General features: G+C 39.0%; 1 protein-coding gene and 1 pseudogene across 1 annotated transcript; one reads left to right on the top strand and one right to left on the bottom strand.

The window, feature by feature from the left end:
- Positions 1-195: 195 nt before the first annotated feature.
- On the bottom strand, positions 196-6,748 carry LOC104236552 (uncharacterized). The gene is made up of 11 exons (XM_070160836.1): positions 6,450-6,748; positions 4,403-4,597; positions 4,227-4,311; positions 3,935-4,010; positions 3,549-3,722; positions 3,165-3,267; positions 2,950-3,059; positions 2,524-2,613; positions 2,310-2,390; positions 1,321-2,166; positions 196-288 (listed from the first exon to the last, which is right to left on the bottom strand). The coding sequence occupies exons 1-11, from the start codon at positions 6,721-6,723 to the stop codon at positions 196-198; spliced, it is 2,127 nt and encodes a 708-aa protein (XP_070016937.1). The 5' UTR covers positions 6,724-6,748.
- A 3,008-nt stretch (positions 6,749-9,756) lies between these two features.
- On the top strand, positions 9,757-18,967 carry LOC104236556 (neutral/alkaline invertase 3, chloroplastic-like; annotated as a pseudogene).
- The last annotated feature ends 17 nt before the right edge of the window (positions 18,968-18,984 follow it).

Raw genomic sequence — 18,984 nt, 5'->3', positions numbered from 1 at the left:
GTCCTATGTCAATATTCAGATCCTACCAATGCAAGAGAATCTGTGTATCTTAGACATGTACCATGCATCCTAATCGAACAATATCCAAAATTCAGATTACCTCTCGCTAGTAGAGACGTTTTCTCTCTGGTACTGCAGAGGACCAGCTACACTAATCATGACGAACAAGATCGCATTGGTTCCATTATAAAACAACTAGAGGAATGAATTGTAACCTCCACCCAACGGTATTTTTGGCTTAAACGTTGCTGATGCCACCACGCAAGGACAGTGCTGGAAGCCCACACTCTGATAAAATAGAAGCAAAAGAACATAATTACTCCTTATTATCTGTTGATAGAGAAGATGAAGAACTGCGAGAGAAATAAGAAATGACATCAAAACAACATGGAAGGTGCGGAAAAATAACCCAAGCTTTTCAGGGATGGTTGTGATTGTATTTTACACTATTAATGCCCTCACAACTAGTTACCTACAGCCTGACTTCGGATTGGCTATGTAGTAAGCATAATATTCACTGATATAAGGTAATCTGTGAGATATGGTTGATGAGCAAAATGACAGGAAATGTAGAAGGAAAAATTTACTGTTATCAAGCACACACGTTCCAGCTCCAGTTGCATGTCAGCCAATCTAGTCAACCATGAAGTTAACTATCAATATATACACACGCCCGAGACATTTGTATTAGCGAATGCGGGGCTATTTTGGGTGACCTTTTGTCTACACAGCATGGTGGTTGATCGAGTGCACTCAAATCTTGAAAAGATCCAGAAAAAGGAAAGGGAGGGAAGACAAAGGGCCACAGAGTGTAAGAGGAGAAGGATCTGGTCAGTGGTGGCTAGTTATTATATAACCAAAAAGTTCTGCGCTATTATCATGATCTGTGTCCTTGTTCAGTGATCCAGCAAAGGGAAAAAACTAAGAAAAATAAACAAAATGAAACCGCGATAGAACATGGGTTGGGTCGTAAGTGGTTATTAGAAGAAGCACAAAGTAGAGGATCATTGCCTAAGAGGCAAGGCAAGCTGCGAAAACTGAACAGCCTAGATATTTCAGTAGGGTTCAAAGAGAGAATATCTCCACTTTAATCTACTCCACTTGGATCAACCATAAATATTGGTCTAAACTGTTTTTCACCAGTCTCTGTAGGAAACTAAATCAAATGAGTAACTTGTTTGTGGTTGTTTGAAGCCTCAAGCTTTAGGCTGAACAGAATAAATGATAAAGTAAAGCTTATCAGGAAGGCTTGTTAGCTGTAGGAAGAATACTATCAGATTAGTATCACAAAGGCAGACGTAAAAACAGGCATCAACTTACTGGTATGCTTAGCAACACCCCATCCACATTGACTAAGACAGGTAAAGCTCTTCTTGCTGCGACTGGAATGGACTTCAACAAGAGGAGAGCTCTTTCAGCTGATTTCTTTGTACGATCAGAACACAAGTTTATGTTGCTCATTGCTCGTGACTCCACTGAAAGGGAAAGTTCTTCTTCATGAACACTGCTGCTATCCTCTCTCTTTGATAATGTCGCAAGGTACAACCAATCAGCATCAACCATGCAACGGACCCTGGCCACCTGATCATGGCCAACGAGACAAGAATTGCAAAAGTTCCATCTTTCTTCTCCAAAATCTTGGAATTGATTGGAGTTATTCATGGAAAACGAAGTGCAGGCATTTTGCTTTCTCAGATTCCACTTCACTATAAATCTGTTCATGAAGTAGCCAAATTTTTCAGGATGGAGTACTTTGCTTGGAGCAGAAGCTGCATATTCTACTTTGTGCTCCACCTTGTTTTCAAGCATAATGTTAGTTTTAGACACGAAATTATTGCTTTCCTCTCTCTGTAGAGAAATAATGCTCTTGTAGGTAGATTGACCAATAATCCCTTCCCTTTTGGCTTCAACTAGTATGGAATCAGAAGATGTCAGGTCCAAAAGTTGCATTCCTAGTGTACTTTGAGGGAACTGATCTGAGTATGACCTCCCATTTGCTACAATTTGCTCTACCTCATTTGAAATAGAGCAGTTTTTTCCTTCAGTCAAGTATGGATTTAGCAACTCTAGAGCTAAATCAGCATCAGTAGAGCAGCAAACCAGTACTTTAGTGCCTTTGGAGCCAGGAGCAGGACAAAGATAACAACCAGATGCAGTAACAGCAGTCTGTAAGGTGCCATAAGTGATATACATTTGACAATGTGTTATTGAAAATTGTCAGTCTTAACTTCGCAACAAAGGAATTTCTTGCCCACAAATGTTATATCTCATTTGTGTGCAAAGACGGAGTTAGATTGGATTATATTCACCTTGCATGGGGAAGTCCGAATGTAGTCTAACAACAATTTTGATGCACTGCCTCTGACAGGTCTTTGCCTTTGTGAAACAAACTGTGATACCAGAAACAAGAGGCATGAGTAGGTATCTATCATTAGATATAGGTGAGAAAAACTGTCTACAACAAAATATCTTGTCCGAGAAAAATTGATTAAAGAAAGTAAAAAAAGATAAAGGTAGCAGTACCTGCAACAACAAAGCAATAAACTTCGAGAGAACTATGTCCTTTAATTCTGAAGGCCTGAGGATTCCTAAGTCAATCACCACATAACCTTCCTGCTTCCCAGAAAATAAAAATTAGGGGAGTAGAGGCAGAGAATGAGAAAGAAAGAGAGGGGACCATCAGGTTATAGACAAGAAAATAAGGTTGAATAAAATGCTAGTGCTTCTATTTTGGACAGGTAATGGACTGTGAAATGTGCAAGGAAAATGGCGCTAAACCGCCAACTGACAACCAATATACCCCAAAAAAAGGGCACGAAGTGATAGCAAATGCAGATAGATGTCATTTCTCAAAAAGGTAGTACACCTGTTCCGAAGGCTATCAAGTATCAATAGAGGGACAATGGCACGTTGGTTATAATGCATTCCCAACTAAACTCTAAAACTCACAGGCATGATAGTCACAGCTTGATGCATCAGGTTGGAACACATTCTGTCTACATGCAACCTTGTTCTCCGACAAGCAGCAATAAGTGCTTGCAACTCAGATCTGAAGATAGCTGCAGGGGAAAAAGGATCAGATACAGTAAATATAGGTCTCTTAACAAGGATTCTCCAAGACACTGGGTGCATAAATCAAGTCAAATGCATGAAAAACAACCCACGTGATGACAGGTCAGTCAATGTCATACGAATTCTATTACGAGTAAATAATGTGCTTCTGTTCGTGGGATCTTCAACCCATTCTTGATTGGCACCAAGACATATCTGCAATACAAGGTAATGCAACTTTAGAAGCTTCCAATGAACTAGCAAAAGGAATAAACCCCTCAATCTTTTAAGCGAAATGCAGCAGATGTAGTTCAATCATTTTAAGATCCTGATAAAACAACAACAACAACAACAAGAGCCCAGCATAATCCCACAAGTGGGGAAGATCCTGATGAAACATTAACCTGAAAAACTCTACTTACAGATTTAGAACAAGTCATTCAGAGTTCAAAGACTACTATGAAAATCCTCCAAAAAGGCAAACTGGAAAAACCAACCTTATACATATCTTCTTTAAAGAACTCCAGCAGAGGTCTCACCAATAAAATTCCATTGCCACTTGCTTCAGCACTTAAATCTGGACATGTACAGAACAGCTGTGAAACAAATGCCATTCCGGCAAGTCCAAGCACACCACTATTACGAGATAACCTGAGAATGAATAGTTCCGCCTGTAAAGTACTCCTATTAGCGATTGCCAAGTCTATTGTATTAAAGCCTATAACGTTCAACTCACATTTGGATGAGGCAACATCAAATTATCCAAATAATATTAGTGTAACTCTTTTTCGATGTATTGACTTAAACAGAATGCATCTGATAAAGTGTTAACTTAGAAACATAAACATGCAATAATCCAGAGTAGAAGCTGTAACGACAATACCTGGTCATCTGCATGGTGTGCAGTCATCAACACACCAATCTGATGCCGGATACTAGCACTTTGGAGAATTTCATACCTGAACAAATGACAAGGGACAAATTACTTACTCACAATAATGACAAAATTATTTACTCACAATAATGACAAAATTATTTACTCACAATAATGACAAAATTGTTAACATCAGGATGAATATAGATAACACATAGTCAATAAAAGACCAGCACACAGAGATATTACAAGGCTCAGAAATAGCATTTAGCTGAAGAGAAATTGAAACTGAGGAAATCACCTCTTCTCGCGAGCTGCTTCTTGCAAGTGACCCTGCTTCGGCTTGCCTTCTGACCATTCACAGGAAGCAATCTCACATTTGATCCCTATACAAGGCCTATATTATATCTCTATTAAAAGGTGTTAAGCTATGCTATTAAATTCAAGACAAGAAAAAGAAGTTGAAGGAATATATACCCATGCTAGTGACTCGATGATGAACAAGGTTGGCCTCATCTTTACTCTCAGCACGCAGTCCATGATCAACTACCACTGCCAAAAGCCCGTCAATGAACTCATTCTTTTGAGCAGCAATACCAAGGCTATTGGTTTTCCATGCAGCAGTTAACACACAGAGGGCCATGCTATCAGGGCCACCAGAAACTCCCAAAACTACAGAAAAGATTGAGAAGAAAACTCAGCTACATGGTCATGATAAAGACCATCCAAGAAATAATAGATTATTCTTAGTTAGTTGGAAATTGTTGAGGGGCATGTATTCAAAGTCCTCTTCAAGGAGTGTTAAGAAAATGAACTTTGGGCCTAACTCAATTCCAAAAGCTAGCTCATGCGGTACAGGCCTATGGAAACACATATCCAGTTTATGGGATGAGTTCCAACTTAACTCAAAACTCAAGTTAGGAAGTGGAACACTCATCAAGTTTTGGAAAGACAAGTGGTTGGGACAATGGCACTAAAAGATGAATTTCCAAATTTGTACCTACTGGCAGTAGATCAAGAATCCACTGTAGAACAATGTTGGCAGAACAGCTCTTGGGACCCTCAATTCAGGAGACATTAACAAGATTGGGAGATAAATGACCTAATGGAATTGCTGGCCAAACTAGCACAGATTGCTGTCAAACCCCAGCTGAAGGACAAACTGGAATGGGGGGACGGGAAATTTACAGTGAAGAAAGCATATGCACACCTATGCTCCAACAATGATCTGATAAACAATTGGCCATGGAAACTAATTTGGAGAACAAAACTACCTTCTAAAGTGATTTGTTTCAATTGGGTTGCCTTAAATGAAGCATGTCTCACTCAAGACAACCTCAGCAGAAGGAGTATACCAAGGTGAATAGGTGCTACATGTGCAATTTGGATTCTGAAAGTGTTAGACATCTCTTTTTGCATTGTCCTTTAGCATGTGATATTTGGAACATGTTCCTCTCTATTTTTGGACTAGCCTGGGTCAAGCCTAACAACATCAAGGAAGCATATGAATGTTGGTGTTCATGGAGAGTTGGTAAATCCATCAAAAATATTTGGGTAATGGTACCTGCTGCTATCTTTTGGTGCATCTGGAAGGAAAGGAACCGTAGATGTTTTGATGGGATCTCAACTCCGATCCATGTAGTCAAAGCAAAATGCTTATTGAATTTGTTTAGTTGGCTAAATAAGGCACCTGTAACTAGTTCTGTTCAATCTTTTGATTGTGTCTGCTCCTTAGTGATAGAATAGTTTTTTTGTGTATATGAGCAGACACCATCTCTCTTAATTGTAATCTTTTGCCTGCATCCGCTGGATGCTTTTAATGAATTCTCCTTCATCAAAAAAAAAGAAGCTAGCTCATGCGGTAAGGATTGTCCAAGCATATAAGGAAACAACAAACTATACCCTCAATCAATGTGAAACTCCTGCACACCCAATGCTGGATATTTTGGAGCTTAGATAACATACATGAGGGTCCAACGTTTAATAAACCAAGAATAGGGATAAGTCAGGACCATGTAAAGAAAATGAAGAGGTGAGGATTGTCCAAGCATATAAGGAAACAACAAACTATACCATTGTTGAATTATGCCACTGTCTCATATAAAATCTTAAATAGTTAGTCAAAGCGAACATTTACTGAATTAATTAGGAGGCCCTGGTTCTTTTTCATTAGCCATGCACATGAAAATTCTTTTTGATAATGGATAGTGCTAAGACTTGAACCCATGATTGTAGCCTGCTCTAATTCCATGTTGAACATCTTTACCATCTTATTTAAAAGTTTAAGCTGTTAGGGAGGATACATATTTATTTTCTCAATTATAGCTTCAGCATGCCGCTCCTGCGGGCTATATGATTAAGGATAAAATGAAAATTTTAAAGTTAAATTATTTCTAGATGTAGAAAGATGACATTACAGACTAAAAAGAAAAATGTATAAAGCTGCAATCTTTTCCAACTTTAGCCTCTTCTTTCTTTATACCTACAAAGTAAAAAGGGAAGGAATGGAGGGGGGAAAACTGACCAATACGATGATGGGGTCTAAGACCAGCCATAGCCATACGCTTTGAAAATGTCTCTGAATATGCTGACATGTCGATTGGTACATTTTCTTGGTGGCGACTGCAACAACTACACAGAAAGCGAGAAGAAGAGGGAGTGGAAAGAAAGAAACGGAAGTGAGTGGTGGAAGATGAAGAAGGGTAATTTAGGAATTTTGCTTCAGAAATGAAAGTTAAGAGTAATTGTGAAGAGGTTATGGTCTGTGGAGAAACCAAGAAGCCTCGCGCCATTGGCATGAGCTATGCTTTGAGGTTGAGACTAGAGAGCCCGAGACCGAGAGGCACATTTGATAAAAATGGAATTAAGGAGTAAAATGATAAAAATAGTCCTTATTGAGTATAGTTTAAAATAGCCCCTGAAATATACTACTAAATAATTTTGGTACTTTAATTTTGCCAAAAGTGATTACTTTTGATCACTGTCAAATACTACTTAACAAAATCTGATGGTTAGATTTAATAGAAATTGTGGCAAAAAAAAAACTAACCAAGAATTGTTACATTATTAAGGGTAGTTAGTTAAATTACAATCTTTTTATATTAATAATAAATAAGTTAGAATAATTCTTACAAGAATAATTAAAATAATAGAGATAAGTGCATAAAAAAGGGTTAGTCTTACTAAACAAAATTTAGGTAAAATCTTTGAAATTATTAAATTTGTTTCATACTACTAATGAAATTTTCGCACTTGTGGGAAACTACTGATTAGTTGTACTATTAATGAAATATAAAATTCATGAAGTTCTTAAATGCAAGAAGTATCGTATAAATTGGATTGAAGGATACAAATAATAAAATAAACAGATCCTACTAGCTAGCACCTCCCCCTCCCTCCTTCAAATGACCAATTGCAATACCCTACCACTTGCCAAGACATAATAAAATGGCCAATTGCATATCAAAATTTAAGTTATAACAAGAATTGTATTCTTCTTTTCATAATTCTCCTTTTTTGTTTCCCTTCTAACTTGATGAAACCATGTAAGCGAAAAAAATTATAGCTTGTCAAGAAAATAATGGAAACAATTGTATGGTCCATAAAAAGAATTTGCCAATTGGCAAAAATCTCCTTAATTCATACTTCCAATTTCTATTTTTATCTACAGAAGTAGTATATGGAAAGTAATAAATGGTTATACGTGTCCTCTTGCTTGGCGTGGGCTTCACGGTTAAACAAACAAATAGTAAACTATAAACTCCCCAGCTACTTGTTTCACTGAAAAGCAGAACAAAGCCTCAAGATTTCCACAGAAAATTCATAAAACCCCAAGATATATTTTACCTTTAACCAATAAAGCAAACATCTTTATAATCATATTCCAATCTTGTAAACTTGGTAAGCAAATTCAACCCCTTTTTCTTGTCACCACATATATATCTTTGTATTACTGCTCTCTTCTTTTCTCCTCCACCTTTCCCTTCTGAAAAATCACACCGTTTATCTGATTACTTCATTGAGCATGTTCCATAATATCTCTTTAGTTTCCTAAAGTTTAGATCTTTGAGAAAAATGAGATCTTTTCTTATGCTTATTGATGAAGTTTTCTTGGCCTTTAAACTGATATGACGGTTCCACTTTTATCCATCATTTTGCTGAAATGTCCATTAAAAGGGGTCTTTGTGTTTAGGGGTATTGACCCTTTGCAGTTGTCACTCTGATTTTATTTAGAAAAAGCAACAACTGTGACTGCAAGAATTGGTTTATGTCTGTTTAGCTTGTTTAATTCTTGAACTTGCCAATTTGAATACATAGGTTCATGTCTTTTTTAAGTGGTGTCCGGACAGCTTGCGTGTACCTCGACTATTCCACCGACTATCGGCTACTGATAACGCCCAACTATGCCTTTTAAAGGACAAAGTTCCGGGTTTTAAGTCCGGAATCGAATCCTCAGGGAACTAACCTATCTATTACCCTCTTCGGCAATGTTATTATCAACTCAATCAATCTCTAGATGCAAGATTTTTGATCAATAAAGATTGGGTTTTTGTTTAACTACTTCAACTACTATTAAAAACAACAGTAAGCTAAACCAAGGTAATTCAATGGTAAAAAGGGTCTAGGGCAGCGATTTCCCCAATTGCTAGTTTACATCTTGACTCTTCCGCTATAATCTCGCCGTAATACTCTATGAAGATTAAGAGTTATGGGTTATCGTAATTATCTCTCGATCAACTACGATAAGTTACTAGAGCATTCTCTCGAACTACTCTAGCTGACAATAATTATGCAATTCTAAATTATCCCACCAAAGTTTTGTTATCTCTAAACCCACTTTTAAGTTCAAGTAATGAATCTCTTCAATTACCCAAAAGTGGTGTTGTTCAACAGCTATCTAACCTAATATTCTTTCTCAAGCAATATAAGGTAATTAGACACGACTAATCAAGGACCCATTCAATTAATCACCATACACAACGTAGTTGAACAATCATATCATACTTCCGGCTCGATTATAACAACTTGAGTCAAAACTTCAACCAACAATTGGTTCCATCAACCCCAGATAAGTGTTTAGCTACTCATAACAAAATAAGAGAAAACTACTAAATTGTTCATAATGTAAAATTGCAAGAATTAAAAGGGGATAGAAAAACTCTAATGTTTGGTTGATCTTCTCACACTTGTTCTTCCTCCAAAAGTAGTCTAAAATTAGCTTCCCCCCTCAGTTGGGCGTGTTTCTAAAGCTTATAAGGGTTTTACAAAAGTTTCCCTGAAATTACACTTTGGTCCTCAAGCTTCCAGCTGCGTGAACAGTGCACCGCGGTCGACCGCGGTGAAAGCTGACCTTTCTGCCTCACTTTAGTAACCTGCCGCGGTTCACCGCGGTGTCACCACGGTCGCGGTGGCCTTCTTGCCCAGGCCATTTATGCTTCTTTGTGTTCGGGTATTTCTCGAGTGGGTGTTTTTCTTCACATTATCGCCTCCCAAAACACTCCATGTTGCTTCCTCTCATATAATATTCCCTGATAAACAAAAGAACACTATTTAGAGAGCATTTTGTTGGCAATTTATCTATAAAACAACAACAAAGTATGGTCATATTAAGGTGTAAACATCAACTATATCGCCTACTATTAGCTACCTCTCACCAACATAGGTACCGGGTAACTCTGTCACCAATTTTAGGCAATTTACTGGTTCATGTTAAAGTTGTCCTTTTTCTGAATTAAACTATGTTATTTTATGCAAATGCATTGATTAAATCCAGAAGTTGTTACTATAGTTGCAAAGCTGAAGGCATCACAAATTTCAGATTCTTACTAAAAATGGGGGCTTCAGAAGCAGCCCTACACTTTTTATCCGGGGAGTTTTCATGTCAATTCCGAACAAGTTCAATCTTGACGAAGTCGAGCTCTTTACTTTGCTATGAGCATTGTTTAAAAAGTAGAAATATTGGGGACACGAGGTATCAGCAGATCAAGGGTTTAAGTAAGTGGAAATATTGCTCAAGGTTAAATGCTTTTCGCGGCATACATAGTGTTTTTCGCGGAGAAAAGCTTCATAGTTGCTCTAAATCATTGATCTGCAATTGCCAACAACCTGAAAGATTCAATGAGACAATCATTAAGGATGGAAATGGGAGGTCAAATCACACAGTCAGTTCAAAAATTCCAAATCATGCTCAAGATGAACAGATGATTAAGCAGGAAAATGGAGCTCAGACTTTCAGTAAAGGTTTGAAAACCGCTGCCACGGTTAATAGTGCTTTGCCTAGGACCAACACGGACTCTTTTGAAGATGAAGCATGGCATTTCTTGCGAGCTGCCATGATTTATTACTATGGCTATCCAGTTGGAACTATAGCTGCTAATGATCCAAGTGAAGCAACTATGCTAAACTACGATCAAGTATTTTATACGTGATTTTATTCCATCTGGGATAGCTTTCCTACTAAAAGGAGAATATGATATCATGAGGAATTTCATACTTCACACGCTTCAGTTGCAGGTAAAGTGTTGTTTTGAGGTTCAGCTTTACCTGCTTTCATATTGGAACATGTGGCTTTTGTCATATTTACTTGTTTTTGATGATTCAGGATGTAATTTGACTCCTTTCATTAGCATTATGTGTTGCCTGTTACATTAAAACAATTTTGGCTCGTTTTGATCCAAACTAGTCCCCTTACTATAAAAGATAGTGTCTCTATGTTGTCAGTTCTGCTGGCAAATTTCATTCGAATTACAACAACAACAACAACAACAACAGTGTAATCCCACAAGTGGGGTCTGGGGATGGTAGTATGTACGCAGACCTTACCCCTACCTTCAAGAAGGTAGAGAGGCAAATTTCATTCGATTTAAGCAATTATATTTAATATCTGCCGGTCTGCTGGCCATTTTATGCCCAACTTAACTTTGTGAAATCATTACTTATGCTTTCCCTACTTACTGAGTTTTTGCAATTTTTCTTGTTCTCGTATACACCACTTACTTCTTTAGCATGCATAATCTATAACTTCATTTGGCATTGCATGTTGTATGATTAGCTGCAATGAAATTTGGTGATTCCTGTGAGAGGTGAGAAGTCCCGTATGATGTATAAGAAAAATGCAATTTGACATGTGTGAGACTCATTAAGGAGATTCACTTTTCTTAACTTGGTGATGTTGAAAAAGTTTAGCTTTCATTAGTTTTTTTGCCCTAAGCATCTCTTCGTTGAGTTGGGAGAAAACAATGGATTGCTATAGTCCAGGTCAAGGGCTGATGCCTGCTAGCTTCAAAGTGCGTACTGTTCCACTTGATAATGACGAATCTGCAACAGAAGATGTATTGGATCCAGACTTTGGTGAGGCAGCAATTGGTCGAGTTGCGCCTGTTGATTCAGGTGATCTTTTGTAACTTTTGATGCATGTCTTTTGTATAGAAAATTTAGGGTTACATGAAGATTTTGACTCTATTAGTTTACTCCAGGATTATGGTGGATTATACTGCTACGAGCATATGGGAAATGCTCTGGAGATCTTTCTCTTCAGGAGAGAGTTGATGTCCAAACTGGAATGAAGATGATCCTTAGGTTATGTCTTGCAGATGGTTTTGATATGTTTCCGACTTTGTTGGTGACTGATGGTTCTTGCATGATAGATCGCCGCTTGGGAATCCATGGCCACCCTCTAGAAATTCAGGTCTTTTCTTTTTCTCCTGTCTTCAAGCAAGTTTGTCATTTGTGAAATTTTTACCTCAGATGCGTTCTTTCTTCATCCTTTTTTTTTCTCAAAAAGAAAAACTTTATACTTTCCCATGGAAGGATGCTTGAGTTTTACTTTCTTCTCTTATCTCGTTGAGGAAGCCTGTTTTCTTCTCCTTATCCTCTCTTTGTCCGGGTAAATCTTACTTTTGTCATCTGAAATTGCTTTCCATACTTATCTGATGCCATTCTTTTGAGCTCAAATTAGTAGATGTAGGAATCTCCTATCATGATTTTCTTCTAGCTCACACAGAAGCCATCAGTTCTATTTGATGTATTGGACTCTAAAGTGCTATGCACCTCCTTTCTTCCTCCATCAGCTGTATGCTGCTATCTCGTTTTATCTGTTTTCCTCTTTCTTTTTGGGACTGGAAACATTGTCATTGATATTTTACCTCTTCGTCCTGACTCCTGACTAACCTCTCTGATTTATCATGTCAAAGACCTAGCAGCTAATTTTTTATTATGACATGAGGGTGATAGTCACCCCGACAACCTGTGGCTGTAGGTAATAGTTATGAAACTAATGTATCAAATTGACTGCATGTTGATTGAATTTTGGAGAACTCTTAGTTTCAAAAAGGAAAGGTGTATGTTCCCATTATTACATAAGCCATTGAGGTCCCTTTATTCTCAATTAGTAGCACCATCATTTGAATGATCTCAGTGAAAAGTGGAAATTTATCACCAGAATTAATATCCAGACACAATTACCTTTATTGACAAATAAGGCAGAAGGAGATGTAAGGAAATGTCAAATTATTCATGTTTATATACTCATTACAGGTTCTAAGCTAATTATATTACATGGTCAATATTCCGTGACAGTTTTTTTCTTGATGCAACTACGGATATGACTATTGGTTGTACATATGCTGGGTACATCTTACAAACTCTATTTTCAAATTTCATCACTTCTTCCGGCTACGTGTTTGTGTCTATTCTTCTATTCCAAGAAGGTTCTGCATAATTATATGCGTGATGTTTCATGGTTTGCAGGCATTATATTATTCAGCCTTACTTTGTGCACGAGAGATGCTTGCTCCAGAGGAGGCATCAACAGACCTTGTTAGAGCACTTAACAATCGGCTGCTAGCATTGTCAATTCATATCAGGGAATACTACTGGATCGATGTGAAATAATTGAACGAGATTTATAGATACAAAACAGAGGAATATTCATATGATGCAATCAATAAGTTTAATATATATCCAGATCAAATTCCTCCTTGGCTGGTGGAATGGATGCCTAGTAAAGGGGGCTATCTTATTGGAAACTTGCAGCCAGCTCACATGGACTTCCGGTTCTTTGCACTTGGGAACTTATGGTCCATTGTAAGCAGTCTTGCTACCATATATCAGCACATGCTATTTTAGATCTTATTGAAGCCAAATGGGAAGACTTAGTAGCTGATATGCCACTGAAGATATGTTATCCTGCTCTTGAGGGCCAGGAATGGCGCATTATTACTGGCAGTGATCCGAAAAACACGCAATGCCTTATTTTCTATTTTCTCTAATGTGTATACTTTTATTTTTTCCTTCTTGGTGCAGGCCTTGGTCTTACCATAACGGAGGATCCTGGCCAACTTTGCTCTGGCAGGTAAGTTTACCATTCTTCAGTATGCACACATCTGATTTCATGCTTTCATCACTTTAGCTGCCATCTTGTCCTATCTGTTTTGAAGACCAAGAAGGGGACTAAATCTTGAGAAGTTCCCTTCAAAAATGGTTGTGATTGACCAAATGCAGATGTTTGTAGTGTCATAGCAGAGGTAATCATTGTTTTAAAGGATTACGTGGGGAGTACCTTATGTATCATGGTGCAGTGCTAGTCCTAAGACACGGGGCTTGATTCCGATTTTTTTTTTTAATATCAAATCAAAAGTAATTAAGAACAAATATGATTATTCTAAACGTACATTAAATATTGTACAAAATTCAAAAAAAAAGAAAAAGTTGAAGTTAAATATCTGAATTTAATGACATACATACGTATAAAAGTTATGGTTAATAGGAAAAGATTTAAGATGGAAACTTTATCCTGGAAAAGGGGCAGATGCCTCAATGCATAAAACGTTTAAATGGCCAAACACCCCCCCTCCCCCCCCCCTGTTGGGGCATTAACAGCAGAGTTTTTGCCCCATGATTGCCTAGTGGCATTTGGAGCATGGTTCATGCTATGGTGAGTCTGGAGATGAGTCTTAGCTTCACCTTTTAAAATATTGGAGATGATCTCTACTATAAAGAGGAGCAATAGCAGCACTTCTCGTTCACATCCAAACACCTATTTAGTGTGTGTTTCATCAATTTATTCCAAGTTTCAGATCGACCACTATGGGTTTCACCAATATGTGCATGAGAGTGATGTTCACAAGCTTGATGTACTGCATTAGTTGAATCTTAAAAGTTGGTGTGAGATATAATGCAGTTGTTAAGAAAAAGTATCTGTTTTATTTGTTTACTATTTTTGTCACGACCCATTTTCTCCCTCCGTGAACCGTCGTAACGGCACCTAGTCTCTACGACTAGGTAAGCCTAAAACTTTGCGGAAATGAACAAAACATGAACATTAACTACTAACCGTAACAATTATCTAATAAGCAACTGAATGCCACACGACATATACAATAATCACTTCTGAAATGTATGAAAACAATTCCCAAAGCCCGGAATCCCGCAAGTCACAAGCTACTAAGAAGTCTTAATTGTTCTATACATCATTTCTACAGAAGGAAAAATGAACATAGGGGGATACAGTGGGACTGCGAGGATCTGCGTGTGCGGGCAGATGTACCTTGAAGTCTCCAATAAGCAGCGACGACTCCAACTAGTGATGAGGCTGGTACGATGAGCCTGGATCTGCACACGAAAAATATGTGCAGGAAAGGGCATGAGTACACCACAACGGTACCCAGTAAGTGTCAAGCCTAACCTCGGTCGAGTAATGACGAGATCAGGCCAGGGACCTACTAGTATAATTATAATGAAATAAGGCAGAAAGAAATATTTTTACAATAAAATAGATACGGAAATCTAACAGGAATAGAACTCAATGAAAACAAACAGGTCAAAACACAGTAATAGAAATTGGGGATCTCCCGGGATACCGTCCCGTAGTCCCAAACTTAAATGTGCAGGGGGATCTCCCGAAATATCATTCCGTAGTCCCAAAGTAAATATGCGCTGCTGGGGGATCTCCCGAAATAACGTTTTGTAGCCCTAAAGTAAATATGCAGTACAGGGGATCTCCTAGAATACCGTTCCGTAGTCCCAGAGTAAGTATGCAGCTCAACCAATACAAACAATAGTTATAGCAAGTAAATCTGCAGTTTAGACTGAGTTCACATCAAAGTAAAACAGGTAATTTCACTAAACATGCTGCACAAAGTTCAAATAGACAGTTAAAACACGTAGGCATGCTTTTCTAATCTAAACAAGGTAATTACATATGCTAGTGTAGTTCAAACAAGGAAAAGCAGGTCAAGACTTAGTGATAAACGGAGTTTTACAATAAATAGCCCGTGTACGTACTCGTCACCTCACGTACACGGCGCTCATATATCAAACAGTACCAAAATCCTAAGGGGAATTCCCCCCCACAAGGTTAGGCAAGCCACTTACCTCGAATCAAACTCAAATCAATCCGAATCGATGCTCTTTCCCGGAATATCCGGCTCCGGATGACCCAAATCTAGCCAAATCAATTACATAACGTAAATATAACTACAAGCAACTAATCTAGCTAATGAAATCAAAGCTAAGGCAAAAAAATAGAAAATGCCCAAGAAGCCTCCCCGGGCCCACGTCTCGGAATAGGGTAAAAGACACAAATTATGAACATCGATTCACTCACGAGTCTAACCATACCAATTTCACTCCAATCCGATACCAAAATCTCGATCAAAACCCCAAAATTCGGCCTAAGAACTTTTCTCAAATTTTCCCAATTTTTCACCCCAAATCCGAAATTAAATGATGAAATCAAGCATAGATTAATGAGATATAATCATAAAGGAGTTAGGAATGATTACCCAATAATTTCCTCCAAAAATCTCTCCAAATTTCGCCTTCTACCGAGCTCTCAATCAAATTTTGTGTTCAAACCCTTGTTTTTTTTTTGAACTTTAAATCTGCCCAGGTACGCCCTTCTTCGCGAACGCGACCACCACCTCGCGTTCTCGTAGAACAAAAGTCCACAACTTAATTTTTTCCTCTTCCGCGAACGCGAGTTCCCTCTCGCGAACGCGTAGTTTGAGCTGCTAGGACCTTCGCGAACGCGAAGAGAAAATTCCTGGGACATTGAGATCGATGAAGTCATGGAGGCAATGCGTAAGATGAGAAGGGGCAGAGCTACCGGGCCAGACGAGATTCCGGTTGAACTGTGGAGGTGTGTGGGTCAAGCAGGCTTGGAATGGCTTACTGCATTGTTTAGTGTTATATTCAAGACTAATAGAATGCCTGAAGAGTGGAGGTGGAGTACAATGGTCCCGTTGTATAAGAACAAAGGTGATGTCCAGAGCTGTAACAACTATAGGGGCATCAAATTACTAAGTCATACCATGAAAGTTTGGGAGAGAGTGGTAGAAATGAGAGTGCGAAGGACGGTGTCTATTTCAGACAACCAGTTCGGGTTCATGCCGGGACGATCTACCACAGAAGCTATCCACCTTATTAGGAGGATGGTGGAACAGTACAGAGATAAGAAGAAGGATCTCCACATGGTGTTTATTGATCTGGAGAAAGCGTACGATAAGGTTCCTAGGAAGGTCTTATGGAGCTGCTTAGAGGATAAAGGGGTCCCGAGTAACTATATTAGGGTGATTAAAGACATGTATGATGGAGCTAAGACTCGGGTTAGGACAGTAGGAGGCGACTCTGAACACTTTCCAGTTATTACGGGGTTGCACCAAGGGTCTGCGCTCAGCCCATTCCTATTTGCCCTGGTGATGGATGCACTGACTCATCATATTCAAGGGGAGGTGCCATGGTGCATGCTATTTGCTGATGACATTATTCTAATTGACGAGACACGAGGCGGCGTCAACGAGAGGCTAGAGATTTGGAGACATGCTCTTGAGTCTAAAGGTTTCAAGTTGAGCAGGACGAAGACGGAATACCTCGAGTGCAAATTTGGAGTTGAGCCGACGGAAGCGGGAGTTGAAGTGAGGCTTGACTCTCAAGTCATTCCCAAGAGGGGTAGTTTCAAGTACCTTGGATCGGTTATTCAGGGGATCGGGGAGATTGACGAGGATGTCACACACCGTATAGGGGTGGGGTGGATGAAGTGGAGGTTAGCGTCGGGAGTCTTGTGTGACAAGAAAGTGCCACCGTTACTAAAAGGTAAGTTTTATAGAGCAGTGGTTAGGCCTGCCATGTTATATGGAACTGAATGTTGGCCGGTAAAGAACTCACACATCCAGAAGATGAAAGTAGCAGAGATGAGGATGTTGAGGTGGATGTGCGGGCATACAAGGATGGATAAGATTAGGAATGAAGATATTCGAGAGAAGGTGGGCGTGGCCCCCATGGAGGACAAGATGCGGGAAGTAAGACTCAGATGGTTCGGGCACATTCAGAGGAGGAGCACTGATGCACCGGTGAGGAGGTGTGAGCGACTGGCTGTAGTGGGCACGCGGAGAGGTAGAGGGCGACCTAAGAAGTATTGGGGAGAGGTGATCAGACAGGACATGGCGCGACTTAGGATTACTGAGGACATGGCCCTTGACAGGGAATTATGGAGGTCGAGCATTAAGGTTGTAGGTTAGGGGAAACTTGTGAATATTTCTACAGCACAATAGAGTGAGACTAGCCAGTTAGGAGTTAGACTAAGAATGTCATTGGTCGTCTATTGATGCAGGGCTTTACCTGCTAGTTTTACTATACCAGCCATCTATTTCGTATTTCGTATTCTGTATTTCATATCTCTTATATTGCTGTTATTTTATTATGCATTTTTATGGTACTAATATATCGGCTCCTGTTGCTTTTTTGAGCCGAGGGTCTCCTGGAAACAGCCTCTCTACCCTTCGGGGTAGGGGTAAGGTCTGCGTACATATTACCCTCCCCAGACCCCACTTGTGGGATTATACTGGGTCGTTGTTGTTGTTGTTGCTATTTCAAGCCTAAATGAGCTACAAACCTCCAAAACACAATCCGGACACGCTCCTAAGCCCAAAATACCCAACAGAGCTAACGAAACCGACGGAATTCCATTCCGGAACCGTCTTCACACAGTTCCGACAACGGTCTAAGCTCCCATTTAGGAACTAAGTGTCCCAAAACACTCCAAAACTCAAAACGAACCCGTCCGGCAAGTCACAATAGCGGAAAAAGATAGGGGGGAAGCAGTTAATAGGGGATCGGGGCTCTAACTCTCAAAACGACCGGCCGGGTCGTTACAATTTTAACTTTAAAGATGCCTTTACCTTAAATGCATAAGAAGAGACATCCATAGATATTAAAATTGAAACTGAGTCTCCATATGTGTTCTGCATCTACTACTATTATGACTTATAGGATGCCTTTACCTTAATACATGGGAAATAAAGGACACTGGACAACACTAGGTGCTGATTTATTCCATCTCATGCTTGTAAGCAATCAAACTGTAGGTTGGAAGGTAAAATGTTCATGATTTGGTCATTGTAGTTTATCTATTATTGGCAAAATTGAATAAACATCAAATATTAAGAGAATTGTAGAAAGATTCAGAATTCAAACTCCCTTATTACTGTTGTAATGTATTTTTGGCACCTTGTGCAATAGATGAGTTATACGTGTGTTAGATGTAATATAAGAACTAAGGCATTCAGAAGTATCTAACTGAAGCTAGAATAATATCTTGTTCATTTAGTCTGTGCGTAATGATTTTAAATGTAAACCATTTCAGTTGACTGTGGCATGCATAAAAATGAAGAGGCCAGAAATAGCTGAAAAGGCAATTAAGATTGCAGAGAGACGCTTAGCGAGGGACAAGTCGCCTGAATACTATGATACAAGGCGAGGAGGGTTCTTCGGGAAACAGGCACGTCTCTTTCAGACTTGGACTACTGCAGGATATCTAGTAGCAAAGCAACTTATTGCCAATCCAGAAGCTGCAAAAATTTTAATCAAGGTGGAGGATACAGAACTTCTAAGTGCCTTTTCAAGCATACTGAATTCAAACCCAAGGCGGAAACGTTCACGAAAAGGAGTCAAACAGTCTTTCATCATATGAAAATTTTCTTTTTGTTACTGAAGCTTTTGTGTAATATTGGTCTGAGATGTGCTTAAATGTAACGATATGGTTAGTGAAGATTCATATATAT

Source organism: Nicotiana sylvestris, chromosome 11 (genome assembly GCF_000393655.2).
Source record: "Nicotiana sylvestris chromosome 11, ASM39365v2, whole genome shotgun sequence".
NCBI classification, from domain to species: domain Eukaryota; kingdom Viridiplantae; phylum Streptophyta; class Magnoliopsida; order Solanales; family Solanaceae; genus Nicotiana; species Nicotiana sylvestris.
The sequence above is the reverse complement of the archived record's forward strand: the minus strand, read 5'-3'. Positions and strand labels throughout refer to the sequence as shown.

What these genes read in the sequence shown, in the direction of transcription:
- LOC104236552 (XM_070160836.1), bottom strand. Translation starts at nt 6,723, where the DNA reads ATGCCAATGGCGCGAGGCTTCTTGGTTTCTCCACAGACCATAACCTCT. An exon ending in TAGACCCCATCATCGTATTG is followed by an intron (nt 4,598 to 6,449) that starts GTCAGTTTTCCC and finishes TCTTTTCTGTAG; the next exon opens with TTTTGGGAGTTTCTGGTGGC. An exon ending in CACACCATGCAGATGACCAG is followed by an intron (nt 3,723 to 3,934) that starts GTATTGTCGTTA and finishes AGTACTTTACAG; the next exon opens with GCGGAACTATTCATTCTCAG.